At 39.5% G+C, this 15,938-nt stretch overlaps 1 protein-coding gene across 9 annotated transcripts in view; it reads left to right on the top strand.

Annotated features, from left to right (window-relative positions):
- The window catches only part of DLG2 (discs large MAGUK scaffold protein 2), a 986,985-nt gene that overhangs the window by 454,044 nt on the left and 517,003 nt on the right, over positions 1–15,938 (top strand). For all 9 annotated transcript variants that reach the window (XM_083854323.1, XM_083854322.1, XM_083854321.1 and 6 more), the window contains one exon: positions 6,828–6,989. In XM_083854323.1, the coding sequence (XP_083710449.1) occupies positions 6,828–6,989 (162 nt within the window). The remainder of the gene's footprint in view (positions 1–6,827; positions 6,990–15,938) is intronic.

The raw sequence follows: 15,938 nt of genomic DNA, 5'->3' as shown, positions 1-15,938 counted from the left end.
ACTGCTTCTTTATGTACACTTACTAGAATCAGTGGCTTGCCTTTTTTTTTTTTTTTGTAATTTTATATCAAGTCAGTTCAAAATAAAAATCGTTTGAAGTTTTATGACATTGCATAAATACTTATATTTTTCCGGAACACATCGTCAAAGTGAGATTATGCTTTAACTCGATGGTTACTGTGCCATCTTGTGAGGAAAAGGTGCAACTACCTCCAGCTGATAAAATGAAGAGGTACTTTGGCTAAGGCCCGTCTCACTTCTTTTTCATCATGAAAAATAAAATAATTTAGGATTTCGAAAAAAAAAGATGGTGAAAATACTGTAAAACGTATTTTTTCCACTGCATTACACTTGCCTTTCTTTTTTCTTTTTTTTTTCTTTTTTTTTTTTGTTTGTTTGTTTGTTTGTTTGTTTGTTTTTTGGAGTATTTTTGTTTGTTTTTGTTTTGTTTTGTTTTCCTTTAACTAAGCATATATTCCCTGCTATGGGCAAAAACCTGGTGCTTTCAATAAACTGAGATAAGAAATTGTACTTTTTTTCCCCTCTTTTATAAAAAACAAACAAACAAAAAAAACTTCTTGTTGTACTAAATGCAAAATATATGCGAATTCTCAGTATTCAGCACAGATAATGTTCTTTCTGTCAACTAATTTGGCTCATAGAGGAAACCTCTTGTTTTCTAAATTTCACTATGTGTTTCTGAGAGATAGCACACTGTAAATCACACAAAGTACTGCTGGCTGTTATACTGAGACAGAGAAAACCTAAGTCCTGAGTTTTAGAAAGACTGCTTTACCCTGGACAATTTGTGAAAAAAAAATCCAGACCAAAAAATTTAAAATAAATTACAATGGCATCAGCAAACCTACAACCTTATGTTTAAATAATGATAATAATTATCTTTGCTATTAAAGTCAGTGTAGGTGCATTAGATCTTGGACTTAAAAGACCAGGCTGGAAAAATCCCCTAAGTTCTACTACTGCTTAATGAACTGATTCTCTCTGTGACCTTGGACAAGTTGCTGCATTTCTGTGCCTAATTTTACCCACCTTTAGATGATGCACATCAACAGGATGTTATCAGTCTTGACTGCCACTTGTAAAGCTCTTTGGGCTTCTTGGATGGAAGGTATTGCTGTGATATAGTGACGAGCTTGTTGGAAATCTACTTGATAAGCAAAACAGCAAGTAGTTCACAATAAGTATAATTATTCAATGATTTAAGCTTCCTAATCTACTTCCACAATCTTGGCAAGCAGATTGTGATTTCTTCCATTTTATATAATGAGAAGAGTATTTTTTTTTTCTCTTTTTATTCTATAGATTGATTGCAAATATTCAGAATTCAAGCTGTGTTGCTCATTTGCAATCAGTTGGATGAGTAATATTATTTCTGCTCATGATTGGATGAATGCCCAATGATTTGTGTGTGCAAATTGTAAAGTTTGTTTTCCGAGATGCTCATTGGTATGACATTGAAATTTGCTGCCTTTGGAGAGCAGTGACAGTATAATTCAATACATCGAAGACCAAAGAAAATACCAAGCACCAAAGTAGGACAAGGTGACATTAAATTTTTTTTTAGTGGGACTTTGCAGATTCCTCTTTTGTCTAAATGGACCAAGACCATTATGGTTTTATTTTTTGTTGACGGCTGAGAAAAAATCATGGAATCCTAGAATGGTTTGAGTCAGAAGAGACCTTATAGATCATCTACTTCCAACCCCCCTGTCACAGACAGGGATACTTTCCACTAGACCAGGTTGCTCAGTGCCCCATCCAGCCTGGCCTTGAACGCTTCTAGGGATAGGGCATCCAAAACTTCTCTCAGAAAATCCCGTGTGTTGAATCCTGGACATTCTCATGCAGAAGGTTGGTGATGCTTGCCCTGTTCAAAGATAGCTCCCATGTCTAGGTTTCAGCAGATGACCAGAAATGGGGCTAACCTATTTGGGAAGTGCAAAGAGATCAGATGCTGGTTTGAGGGAAAAGGCAACAAGTGAGTGAGAATTAAGAAGAAGGTAGTATTGGGACCCACTTGCATACCTTGCCTGTTTTCAGATTGCAGTGGGACAACTGGATATGTAAGAGGTCATTGTCTCATGTAGGAAATTTTCTGCAGAAATTCCTTTCCCTATGGTCTCAGTGTTAAATGAGTTATATGAAGATTCAGAGCTTGTAAGGAGCAGAAGTCTGGCCCCTCCTGAGGAGGACTGTAAAACAGAAATTCTATTTGAGACTTGAAATGCTGATGTTTAAAACCTAAAACTGATAGTATTGCTATTGTTTCCCAAGATAAATATAATATACTGGCACTGGCTAGCACACAGGCTTTGAAGAATGATTGAGAGTGAGATTCACTCATGAATGGGTTATTATCTCATAGTATGTGGTGGCATTTTTTTTTTTCATTATTAGTATCTATAACCTGTATCTACCATAAAGTTTTGGCTGAGTGAAAAAGCAATGTCACTTTTTTTGCTTATGTGTCTGTAGACATTTCAGGGTGTTTTCTAATAGGTCAAGATTCTCTGTAGACCAGGATTCACTGGCTGCTCACTTTACAGGGTTTTGTAGAGCCTGTGACTCCTCTGACACATTTAGTTCCCTCCTTTTGCAACCCTCGTATTGCAAGCAGCAGAAATGTGTGATGTATTGGAGTGTGGTCCAGCCAAACAGCTGTGTAGAGAACCAGGGACATGTGCCTTCGAATGGGAACTTCAGCTGGGCCACATTCAGCAGCTTAGGTCAGTTTGACCTAATATAAAATGAACTGTTCTGTTTGCATTTTCTGCAAACTGATGACAATGACAAAAAGAGAAAATAAACAACAAACTTTTGTAAAAATACCAGTTCCCTTTGGCCCAAAACTGAATGACAAATTCCCAGCTATCTTGATTCACTGTCAGCCTGTCAAAGGTAGGTCATAAGAACATCTGTATTTTCATGCCAGTGCAGTTCTCTGACTATCGTAGCTTGAGAGCTGCCTTTGTTGAAATCTAAGGTTTTTGACCATTACCTCCTGCTGGATTCATGTCTTCAATTCTGTCTAGCTGACATTTCTTTGGCAATCACAGCCTTAGAAATGCTCCTCTAGACAGTATGATGTGAGGAGCAGTGATGCTGCAATAACCTCACACTGTAGAGAGAATGATCTCTTATAAAAAGGCACGTTCATATTAAAAATTCACAGCAGCACACTCCACACCCCCATTATAGGTAATTACAGAGGATTTTAAATATCTGATGCTAGCTGGCAGCGTACAATACCCCGTCAGCAGCAGGCACTGATTTGTAATTTAATTATCATAAGACATCCACCTGTTCTTTTGTCAAATGAAGAGTAGCATTTCCGTGCAATCATGCTTTTCCCTCCAGAAATTTGAATTAGTCCTTAGAGAAAGGTTTATAGGGAATGGGTTTTTGACAAGGACATTTGCAGGACCCCATCAGAGCAGGGTGATGGAGATGAATAAGGCATTTCTGCAGGAGTGTCTTAATTCTGGTTTGGCATTTTCAGCCTTACCACTGCCTTTTTGCTGTGTCAAGCTGTTTTGGTTCACAGCTGAAAGCATTTCAATGAAGAGATGCTGTGGGAGTAAAGATGTATGAAAATCAATGAGTTTGGTTCTTAGAACATGAGGCAAACCCATAGCAGGATTGACCCAGAAATGCTCTAGGCTCATACTTCACAAAGAAGAAGAGGCTGGGCTTGGGATGGGAGGGAGATAAAGACAAATAGAACAGTGGAAATCTGGTCTGTAAACTTTTCAGTTGATGGCACATGAACATGGATATTACTGAAGTTGTCCTGGGAATGTGCAGTTACTGGATAAATAGATCAGTTCAAATCATAAAGCAAGTCTATCAGTGGAGATCCACACAAATGTTCTGCTCTTTGGGAGCACGAGGCTCGGGGTGAATCAATTTCCTCTGAGATTTGGCTCCTGTTTATGCAACAGCTACACTGCAGTGCGGTGATGGGGAAAGGACTTAGTGATGGTCAAAGATATGTTCATTCTTTAAGGTCACATTACACTTCTTCTGGCAGTGTAAAACTGCAAAAATGATCTGGAAAGAATAGTATACATTTTTTACATATCTATAGGTATGTATTTATATAAATGTATATACATAGAATGAATCATAAAATGGTTTGGGTTGGAAGGGACCTTAAAGATTCAACTCCCTGCAAGGGCAGGGATGATATCCACTAAATTGGATTGCTTAGGGCCCCATCCAACCTGGGCTCAAACATCCCTTCCAAGGATCTACAGCCTCCCTGTGGAGTTTCATCCTGTTCCAATGCTTTATCACACTGAGGAAAGAATTTCTTCCTAATATGTAGTCTAAACCTCTTCCAGTTTAAAACCATTCTCCCTTATCCTGTCACTACATCCCTATATAAAAATCCCTCTCCCTCCATTATATAAGCATCCTTAAAGTAATGAAAGGTTCCACCCTGAAACCATCTCTTCTCCAGGCTGAACAACCAGGCTCTTTCAGCTTAGCTTCATAGGAGAGGTGCTCCATCCCTCTGATCCTATTTGTAATCCTCTTCTGGACCTGCTCTAACAGGTACAGAGGAGGGAATGTCTTTCTTGTGCTGAGGATCCCAGAGTTGGATGCAGTGATCTAGGTGGGGTGCCACAAGTTCAGAGTACAGGGTGAGAATCATTTCCCTTTACCTTCTGGCCACTCCTCTTTTGATGCAGTCCAGGATGAGGCTGGCTTTCTGGGCTGTACATTCCCTGTGGGCTCATGCCCAGCTTATCCACAAGAACCTCCACATCCTATTTTGCAGTGCAGCTCTCAATCCTTGTAGTGATAGGGACTCCCCTCCTCCCACATCCCCCCAGAAGATCCAGAACTTGGGAGAAGTGGGAAGCCTGTATATACAAATGTATAAATTTTTGTATCTACAACAGTGTTGTCAGCAGGACCAGGGCAGAGATTTTCCCCTGTACTTGGCACTGGTGAGGCCACACCTCAAGTCAGGTTTAGTTTTGGGCCCCTCACTACAAGAAAGACATTGAGAGGCTGGAGTGTGTCCAGAGAAGGGCAGTGGAGCTGGGGAAGGGTCTGGGGAACAAGTCTGATAAGAGGAGTGGCTGAGGGAGCTGAGGGTGTTTAGCCTGGAGAAAAGGAGGCTCAAGGGTGACCTCACTCTCTCCAACTGCCTGAAAGGTGCCTGTAGTGAGGTGGAGGTTGGTCTCTTTCCCAAGTAACAAATGATAGGATGAGAGGAAACAACCTCAAAGTGGTGCCAGGAGATATTTAGATTAGACATTAGGAAAAATTTTGTCACTGAAAGGGCTGTCAAGCATTGGAACAGTCTGCCCGGGAAGGGATTGACTCACCATCCCTGGAGGCATTTCAAAGTTGTGTATATGTGGCACTTGGGGACATAGTTTAGTGGTGGACTTGGCAGTGCTGGGTTGGATGGTTAGACTCAATAATCTTAAAGATCCTTTCCAACCCGAATGGTTCTATGTTCTATGATAGAGCATCTTATAGCTTCTGTCATTGCTGTCTTGTCTCCTTAAGAAGTAGCCACTGGACATTTCCATTTTCCCCATTCCTGAGTTAATGAGATTACTCTGGTATTCTGCTTTTATTTCTCCTAATTATGTTTTAGCAAATGACTCACTTTAAAGAGGATGTCTCAGAGTAGTTGTCTTTTTAGGAAGAGTACCCACTCGATTAAAAAAATAATTGATTGCTTGTGGCTTAAATGATCTATGTGCCAAGCCTTAAATGTGACATTGGCTAGAGTACTATCTATTAGGCTGATGGCTTCTTGCCCAAATAATATTTGGCTGGTGCCAGTCATTTCATATATTCATTAATTATGTTATCTGGAAAGTGAATATGTGGAGGGCTGCGGGCATATCCCAGAAAAGAAGAAGAGAATAAATCATGTCACATGTGTATTCTGAAAGTAATTGGTAAATGCTGAAACATTTCCATGCATAAGATTGAAGGCAGGAATACATTGGGTGGTTTCCTTAGGAGGGATGAGTAAATGAAATAATGCTCTATAGCTGAGTGGTCAAAGTGAAGGGGATGAGCAGCAGAGAGGTCTGCTGCATGGAGAGGTCTGCTTTGGGATGTTCTTGTGATAGTACCTGGACTTCAGACTTATTTTACTTATTTTACTTATACGGCCATACAAATAAATCTTAGGCTTTTATCCAACATCCCCCTCCTCAGGGTGCAGCTGAGGGGATGGTACCTTTTTACAAAGCATTCTGGCTGAAGAACAGATCAGGTAATTTAATTTAATTTTTAGGGTTATATTCCTTATTGATACAAGCTTCATTTGGGATCTTGGACAAGCTCCTCATGTTGCCTCTTCATGAAGAAGAAGGGTATAAGGATAGAACTTTACTGCAGGGGAATCTTCTGTGGGACTGTGGCTCTGTGGAAGCGTGTGTGCTCTCCAGCATCAAAGTACACACTGCCAAATGGAAAATAACTCAAATGTTTGGGAGAGAAGGGCTATAGAACTCTAACTGTTAACACAGGCATGCGAAATGTGATCTGACACTACAGCTTAGGTGATCAGCCTCTCTTTTTCTTCATTATCAGTGTGCCATCTCAAAAGTCTATTTGATGGTGAAAGTTTTGTGTATCAGTGATATATACCACATTTCTCTTTGATAAAATGGTAAAAAAAAATGACTCATTCTCTCTAGAACACACTAGGAAATCCGATGATTATTCTCTACTGTATCATATTTTACTTGTTATTCCACAATTATATTAAAATTAGTAATTACCTCCTAAAAGCTTATTTGTTCTTCTTTGATGTTTTCTTCCTCTAGAAATATCGTTATCAAGATGAGGATGCTCCACATGACCATACTTTGCCTCGTTTAACCCACGAAGTGAGAGGCCCAGAGCTTGTTCATGTGTCAGAGAAGAACTTGTCTCAAATAGAGAATGTCCATGGATACGTCTTGCAGTCGCACATTTCTCCTTTGAAGGTAGGATCCATACAATTCATGGCTTCGGTCCTCAAATACCAGAAAATGTGTATCATGAAATTCCTGGAAAACTGTTTTTCTTGTACAGACAAGCTGCTCTCTGAAATCTGTCATTGCAGATTGATTGTCCTGTGATGAGTTTTTAAGGTTCACTGTAGTGGAACAGGTGATAGTTTAGTTGACAGAGCTTTGTGTAGAGATGTGAGCTTTCTGCTTTAAGTGAGGCTTTTGCACGAGTAAAAATAATTCCTGGCAAACGAGCTTGTTTTTCTGTACATTGTGAAATGAATAATGCAGGTTTTCAGCCTCAATATCATGGTGATTTTGAAATGGCAGACTTCCCTTCCTGATTATCCTTGTTCAGAAATAAAAAAAATATATATACTGTAAATGTAACCATCAGATGGAATCCTAGTTTTTACATCTCTCAGAAAGCTATATCAAAGTCACAAGTTATGTCTGAAAAGGGAGCTCATTTGCCTCTATTCATATCCTTGCTGCTCAAGCACTTGCAGTTTTCTGTGGGTTTTGATGCAATTCAGAGTGCTGTAGAGATATCTTTTTGTTAACTAAGGCAACTATTAATAAAATATGAAAGCTTTAGCCGTATGTGGGTCTGGTGTCCTCTGATATATCTTGTTGGGCAAAAATGTTTCTCTTCCTGGTGAACCTGTAAAATAACCAAAAAGGAATCCATTCCTGAAAATTTATATTTGTCCTTTAATAAGCATTCAGTGGTTTGAAAATATTCCTGAAGCTTCTCTTGTGGAAGAAGCATAGATACAGTGATTAGCATAATGGGTTTTCTATTTTAGTTACCACTAGGCCTGGGAAGGGGGAAAAAAGAATAATATTCTTTACTAGAGGCGGTCATGTTGTGGGTGATAGTTTTATTCCAGCAATTGCCTAAGCAGCAAACAAGGCAGATGGGCTTTGCTCCCTCTGGTGCTCAAAGCCTGTGAAATGGGCACCACTTGCCTAGTGCAGTGTTTACAGTGTGGTTACAACTGAAAGAAGGTGTTTATTATTAAAGATTGATGTGAATACAGCTGGTGTTCATTGAGCCCTCATGGAATAGGCATGCAAATGAATCTTCATGCTCTGCTCTTTTTGGTCCTGTGTTTAGTTTGTATGATGTTTGTCTTTTCGGGTTTTAGCAGTTTTCTGGGTTACTTACCTAACTTTTACTGCAGAACTCAACAGTACCAAGCAGTGATCATCCTGTGCTGAGGTTATCACTTCAGTTATTTGGAAAGGATTACCTCCTTGAGGCCTCTGTGTACCATGAGGGGACAATCACAGACCAAGCAATTTATGGCCTGGAAAGGAAACATCCCTGTTTCTCTAGGACTCCTTGAGTATTGTGATTACAGTGGTGTTTCTTGTTCATGAAGGTCAAAACCAGACATTATTTTTCGCATTTGGAGACTTTCAAGTAAGGCTATGTAATCCAAGCTGAGGGTGTAGCAATGATGTCAAAAAGCTTGTTGTGAGGTGAAGGATATCCCCAGACATATACAGTTGCCTTGAAACAGCTCCCAGTCTTATTTGCTCTTGTAACACGACAAAGTTGTTGTCTGCTGCTATTTTCTGAAGTGATGGTAGGATGGGAGCTGTATAGTATTTCCTCTTGGAAATCAGTGTCTCCTGCAAGTTCTCCCTTCAGCCTGACAATTTTTGTCTTTGACTCTGTCCCTTTCCCTTCTTTTCTTCAGATTCACAGTGTCTTATATCTGCCACTTAATAGTCTCATGCCTGCCATTTAATCTAAATTTAGCTGTTTGTCTCTTCAAATGGCTTTGAAGTTCCTGCTTCCTTTCCCCTGCTATGTCCCATCTTTTTAACCTTCAGTAGAGAATTAGCTCAGGAGGCTGAAGGAATTCTTTTGCTAAAGCTCATGGCATTTTGTTGCCCTTCCTATCTGAAACACCTGCTTTGAATTCACTTTTATTGTTGGCAGTTGACTGAAATCCCTGTTCAGAAGCTTTTGGTCACAGTGATTTCCACACAGTTGAGAGACAGCATTCCAAATACTCCAAAACCTAGTCAGAATTGGTTATTGTCTTGAATTACAGATTTTCCAGTCTGTAGCCTGATATCATTAAGTATTCTGCCATCTTCTCAGCAGTATTGTGTGAACATGGCTCCACTGAATTATGGTGAAAACTGCCTCTCATATAACACCTTCCTGGGAAATGTAAGATACTGGATTCTTAAAGAATAGCTGGAAAATAATGCCTGAAATTTAAATATTTCATTGACTCCTGTGAGAAGTGAAACTGCTGGAATCCAGCACTGAGGAGAAATAACAAGTACTGTGGTCCAAATACTGTCAGGTAATTTCTTAGGAGTGAGAAGACACTGACAGTTGCAGCAGGATAACAGTGTCAGGAAACTCCAGCAAGAGCTGTTGATTTGTTCTGCTGTTGATTTTTCTGGTTACAGGTCAGAGCATTTGGAGCAAAGGGAAAATGTGCATACATGAAGGTCAAGAGTCCACTTGTACCAAGTGCTGGGGAATGCATTTGCTGCAGTTTCTGGTGCTGGGAGTGTGACTGTTAGAGTCTGTGAATGGTCAGATTGGGAATGGCCCATTTTTGCATAGAGCAGATGCACCTTAAATTTTGAAGTATACAAATTCTCAAAGAATTTGGCTGTAATTTCATATTTCAGATCAGGTGGTTTGATGTAGTCCAGAAACACCCTAGTGGAGCTCATTGTTATTACATTATTAGATTCAATATTAGGAATAATTTTTTTACTGTGAGGGTGGTGAGGCACTGGCACAGGCTGCCCAGAGAAGCTGTGGATGCCCCTCCCTGGAAATGTTCAAGGTCAGGCTGGATGGGGCTTTGAGCAAGCTGGTCTAGTGGAAGGTGTCCCTTCCCACAGCAGGGGGCTGGAACTAGATGGTCTTTAAGATGATCCCTTCCAACCCAACCATTCTGTAATTCCATGATTCTATGATTATTGATTACCTCAGGAGGTTGTTTTGGAAACCAAAACATAAAAGCTAATTTTCTTAAACACCCTTGCACTTGTTTTATGTGCTGAATAATAAGAAATGTGGTCCTCGTACATTCTGAAAATCTCTTTGAGACACACAGATACTGATTATGATAAATACTGTTTAGAATACTGTTTAGAACTGTTTAGAAACACTGTTACTGTGAATAGATTTTCTGAAATTGAGGATAGGCATGTTTTTCTTATCTTCCAAGTACCTAAAATCTAGTCTGCATTCGGCAGATTACTCCCTTTCAGAAGATAATAATGAGCAAGAGCAGTTTTGCTGCAAACCAGACCTTCTTTTCTTTTCCCTTTTTCACTTCTTCACCTTATTATATTTTGCAGTAACTTTGCCTTTCTTCTCTCCTGTAGCATTTAATGTATAGCCAACTTAGGTCTGGAAAATGCTTAATTTTAGAAAGCTTCAAATTCCTGTTAAAGGTTGATCTGCTTATTAGTGTGCAGAAGATAAAATTTTCAACAGCTTAAGCAACTTTGAATGTCAAACACTGAAGTTGTAAAGGAAGTTTTCACTTACGTGGATGTATTAACATTTGAGAAAATGCTAACATTGGATAAGTTTTGTTAGAGTTGCCATATTAAGATAACAAATGTTCTTCTCAACTTATGGAGGTGATGAAATTGTGTTTTTAATAACCTCTTAAAGGAAGTAAGTGTGTAGTGTAATGAAGAGAATTTAAAATAATTTTCTTGCACTTCTCCTCGTTTGACACGAGATGGTGTAGTAAGCTCAGAATTCTTTCGTCTGCCTCTGTAAAGCTTTATGATGTTCTGTTGAGACTTTTCTTAGATGCCTTAGAAAGAACTAATTCAGTAAAAAGTGCCTTGTGAATCCTTGGTGTTTCGTGAAATCTGAATTCAACACAACTGTACCTGAAAATCAGAGGCGCAAGTTCTGTCTCTAAATTAAATATGTGCCTCTTCCCCTTGCTCCCAGGAATAGGGCTAATCAGTATTCCTTAAATGAATGATAACTCTGGCTCCAAAATGAACCTTACTGGTATTATCATGATGTTAGATTTATTTTTGTTTCTCAGTATACTCCACTTTGTTAAGATAAGCTGAAAAGTAAAAATCCTTGTAAGGATCTTGCATCTCCTTGATTGTCTGAACACTTTAAATGTCAGGCCATTCCAGCTATCTCTATTTCCTAATTTAGTGCCAGGTTCCACTGTAAGCATTAGGGGAAATTGAGCGAAAAAAAAGTAAAAGTAACAAGGTAAATAACTGTTACTATCCTAAGCTAAGTTACTTTCAAACAAGAATGATCAATAATGAATCTGTTCAGTTGCCTCATCTTTGATGGCCTCACTTTCTGAAGGGAAGGAGCCACACTGGCTATTGCTCCTTTCTGTCGCAGGATGTTGTCCTGCAGCTTAGCTGGGTTGCTGACAGCTTGCAGAAAGTCAGGATTGATGGAATGACTTTCCAGTGGAGAGAGGAGAAAAACCATCTCCACACAGAACAAATAGGCTCAGCAGTCTACAAAGTTAAGGTTATCCAAGAATTGGCATTTGTACAAATTGCTTTACAGAAGAAGGAGGGCTATGTCGTCTCCCAATGCCAGAGCACACTGGTGCTTTTTTTTTTTTTTTTTTTTAATGGCAGGAAGTCCTGTCTTACCTATTACTTGAGTTATAGAATCACAGAATCATTTTGTCTGGAAAAGATCTCTGAGATCATCAAGTCCAGTCTCTGGCATATCACCACCTTGTCAGACCATGGTGCTAAGTGTCGCATCCAGTCATTTCTTGAGCACCTCCAGGAATGGTGACTCCACCACCCATGGGAAGTTCATTCCAATATTTAACAATCTTTTCATGAAGAAATTCATCCTGATATCCAGCCTGAATCTCCCCTGGCACAGTTGCCTGGGAGAAGTGGCCAACCTGTACCTGACTGTGACCTCCTCTCAGGTGTTGTGGAGAGTGAGCAGGTCTCCCCTGAGCCTCCTTCTCTCCAGGCTGAACACCCCCAGCCACTTGTGCTCCAGACCTTCCCCAGCTCTGTTGCCCTTCTTTGGACATGCTCCAGCCCCTCAATGTCTTTCCTGCAGGGAGGGACTCAGAACTGAGCACAGGATTTGAGGTGTGGCCTCAGCAGTGCCCAGTACAAGAGGACAATCCCTGCCCTGGTCCTGCTGGCCATAGCTGATCCAGGCCAGGATGTCATTGGCCTTCTTGGCCACCTGAGCACACCCTGGGTCATGTTCAGCTGCTGTCAACCAGTACCTCCAGGTCCTTTTCACTGGGCAGCTTTCCAGTCATTTCCCCCAGCCTGTAGCCCTGCCTGGGGTTGTTGTGCCCCAAGGGCAGGACCTTCATGCTGTTGGTCTCAGCCCATCAATTCAGCCTGACCAGTTTCCCCTTCAGAGCCTTCCTATCCTCCAGCAAATCAATGTTCTCACCTAACTTGGTGACACTTGACTTGGTGCCATCTACAAATTTATACTTGATCCCCCCATCCAGATCATCAGTAAAGGCATTAAATAAGACTGGACCTGATACAGAACCCTTCACACCACGAGTGACCAGAAGATTCTTTAAGACTCTCTGTATCTAGTGTGGGGAAGGTGTTTTGTTTCTGCTCCAAGGCAGATGTCTCTCTTTCCCAATTCCTGTCTCCTAGTGAGCGTGTAGTATCCCTTGAACATCCATCATTTTTCTTTTTATCCTCCTGAGTGCAGAAAGGTCATTCCTGTGAAGGTTTCTGGAATCTGTCACTCATCCTTTTCTGTCTGTAATGAAACAGCTTTTTCCCCACCTCTGAAGCTTTCCTTGTCCAGGTGTGAGTCAGATCTCTCTACAGTGGTTACTGTGCTTGTCCGACAAATTAACAAAGATGGGGAAAGAGACTCTGAGGATGAGCCTGGATGATTAATGATTCTGTGAAAAATCTACTAGCCTGAGCTTCCTGGAAACTGTCATAAAGAGTAATTTTTTGTGTCTAAAAATGTAGATTAGGCAAGAGCTATTTGTTTCATGAATTAACATTGACTTCAATAAAAATTGAGTTCTGAAGACAATTTGGATAAATAAAGTCAAAATATTATACAGCAATTTTTATTTTTATTTTTATTTATTTATATATATATATATATATATATTTTTTTTTTTTTTTTTTTTTTTTTTTTTCTGGACACAACAGTCTCATTTCTCAATTCAACAAACTTCAGGACTATTTTTTTGGTACTGACTCTGCGTAAAGACCAAAGTCATGCACTGGTCACAGGTACTGTGAAAATAGCAAAGTGCAAGACTCTTCTGATGTTGCTGTGGATCCTGTGACCTGTAAATAAACTTGAGGTGTTGCTGCCCAGAGCTGGAAAACAGTGTAAGGAAATACACTTCACAGACCTGAGTAGCTCTTTTGAAACATAGAATTAGAGAATGGTTTGGGTTGAAAAGAACCTTACAGATGATCTAGTTCCAACCCCTGCCTTAGGCAGGGACACCTTCCACTAGACCAGGTTTGAGTAATTGCAGGGAAGTCCTCTGCCCAGGTAATGGGAATACCTCTAGCTACCAGGGAACCAGGTTTAACATGGAGAAAGCTGGTTGCTACAGCTTTCAGCATTGCCATGCCTGATAGTCCTGTGTAAATGTAATTCCTGGTGTTATGGGGGGATAATCTGTCTGTGGTAAGAAACTACATTTATTTTTCCAGAGCTTCTGAGATCCCTTAATTCCTATTACTTGGGAAAAACCCTATGACAAAGATGAAGTTCAAGCAAGGAAAGAAAAAACCCCAAAAACCAACAAAGGTTGAATTTGCTTTAATTTCTGATGTTGAGGTGTGACAGAGTTGAGGCAGTGCCACAGCACAGGCTGTTCTTCCCGAGCAAAGATGCTGCATTTCAGAGGCTCTTTAAAATCTTTGGAAGACTGAGAGAAGCTGAGGCTTTGTTACATGTCAGGAACACCAATCTGAAGTTTTCTCTTGCAGTTACAAAATTAATTGGGGTTATATAGAGGACATATTAATGTATGCATGGATATATTAGCAAGCCATCTAAAATTTAATCTTGCATCCTTTTCTTTGCTTACACTGACTGCATTTCATAAGTATAGTTAATCTGCATGAAGCATTTTTTATCTTCAGGGTGGCTCAGCCCAGTAGCAATGATCTTTTAAGAATACTTTTGATCACTTCCCTGGTAGCTTCCTCGCTTTTGCGTTTTGGAGTTGGTTTTGTTTGGTCCTTTTTCCCTCTTCTCTCCTTTTTGGTATGCAGTCACTGGCAAAGCCCCCATGCTGGTCAGTGGATTTCACTGAATATTCAGTAAGTTGCTTCATTAAGATACAACTCTTGTTACATGTTTAATCATTGTACTACTTTTCTCTTATCTTCTACTGTAACAGCAGATAAGCATATATCATACATCCGTATCTGTAATCTATGTTTTTTAATATAAAAATGCAATCGGATTAGAAAGAGACAAAGGAAGCTGTGCCTGTTCCTGCTCTTAAGGAAGTGGCAGAAGTAGCTCTGAATTTTGATTTTATTTTATTATGTTTCCAGGCAAAATAAGCAGCTTAAAGATTAGCATTTTGAGTAATATTTTGTGCCTCATTTTCATGTGGGCAGGAATATCTTTCATTTCTGAGTCCTTGTCTTACTTTAAAGAATTCCTGAAATGGTGCAAAAATTGAATGTTACAGTGAAGAACTGTTATTAGTGAAGAATACTTTTTGGTTTTGTCATCACAGCTAAATCTATTGTTTTGTGTGCTTGATGTTTTGCCCTGGCTTTCTGATTGATGGCTTTCCACATGATTTATGTAGTTGCAGACAGTATCTTGTTATCTTTCTAGCTTCTGACAGGATAAAAAAGAAACCAAATAAAATTGCTTCTGTCAGTGGGTGATTTAATTGGAGAAATCTCAGCAACTTAAAGTGAATCTCAGGCATTGCAATCCTTTATTTTTTGGGAAAATAAATGTTGTCCTCTGATGGACACAAGCAGAGCAGGTTCTGACAGTATCTACAGGTGCACTGTATGTTAGACTTGCCTGAAGAACAAGGACGGGAATTTTCAAAGGAATTTGAAAATATTTTCAGGCTATGGACCGTGTTTACTTTGTATGGGCCTCCTAGGTATTGAAGGTCTTTTCAAATGTTAATCTGAATTGCTGTTCCAGGATATTTTCTGTGTTCTTGATCTACTGGGTGCTTTATCCATTACTATTAATTAGCTGATTTATCTTTTATTCTTTTTGAATAGCAGGTTTCTTTTTAACAATAGTCTTGTTCCTGAGCCCCTTTTTTTTTTTTTTTTTTTTTTTTTTTTTTTTTTTTTTTTTTTTGCGGGGGGCAGGGGGGGTGTGGGCAGGAGGGAGAGTGCTGACATATTGCAGATATTCCTGACCATGTCTCTCACATATAATCAAGTAAATAAGAAATTCCAAGAATCCTTTTCTCTCATTGTCTTTCTCTAATGCTTTGCATAGTAATAGTTATTTCTTGCTTCCCTGTAATTTTCTGAGTTGTTTTTCCCTTGATGTGTTGGCCATGTGAAATACTCATAGAATATAAAAAACCTGAGAAATGGGCTATTATAAAGAAGGTTTTTTTTCCCCCATCTGAAATACATGAAATAAATGCAATAAATCCATGGAATAACTACTAGATGCTATGAACATAGGATTTGTGTGTTCTGCCAGTTCTTTTCTCCAAGCCTAGAAGTACCAGAATATTTGTAAAGTATCTGTAATGATGTTTGCCACCTTTCCAAAGTGTTTTGTGACCTACTGCTGAAAAGTGCAATAAAGCATCTTGCTGTTATTAGTCAGAGTGTAACAGGAGGGATTTTTCTCAGATATGTCAGACAGGTTTAACACCAGTTGTTTCCCTGAGCTTGGTAGCTGAAATGCCCTTCTGTCAGACTTCAGCAACTGCTGACACTTGGGAATGTATTCTA

This window comes from Zosterops lateralis (assembly GCF_965231275.1).
Source record: "Zosterops lateralis genome assembly, chromosome: 2".
Classification (NCBI taxonomy): Eukaryota; Metazoa; Chordata; class Aves; order Passeriformes; family Zosteropidae; genus Zosterops; species Zosterops lateralis.
Note: the sequence above shows the minus strand (reverse complement) of the source record. Positions and strands in the feature narration are given on the sequence as shown.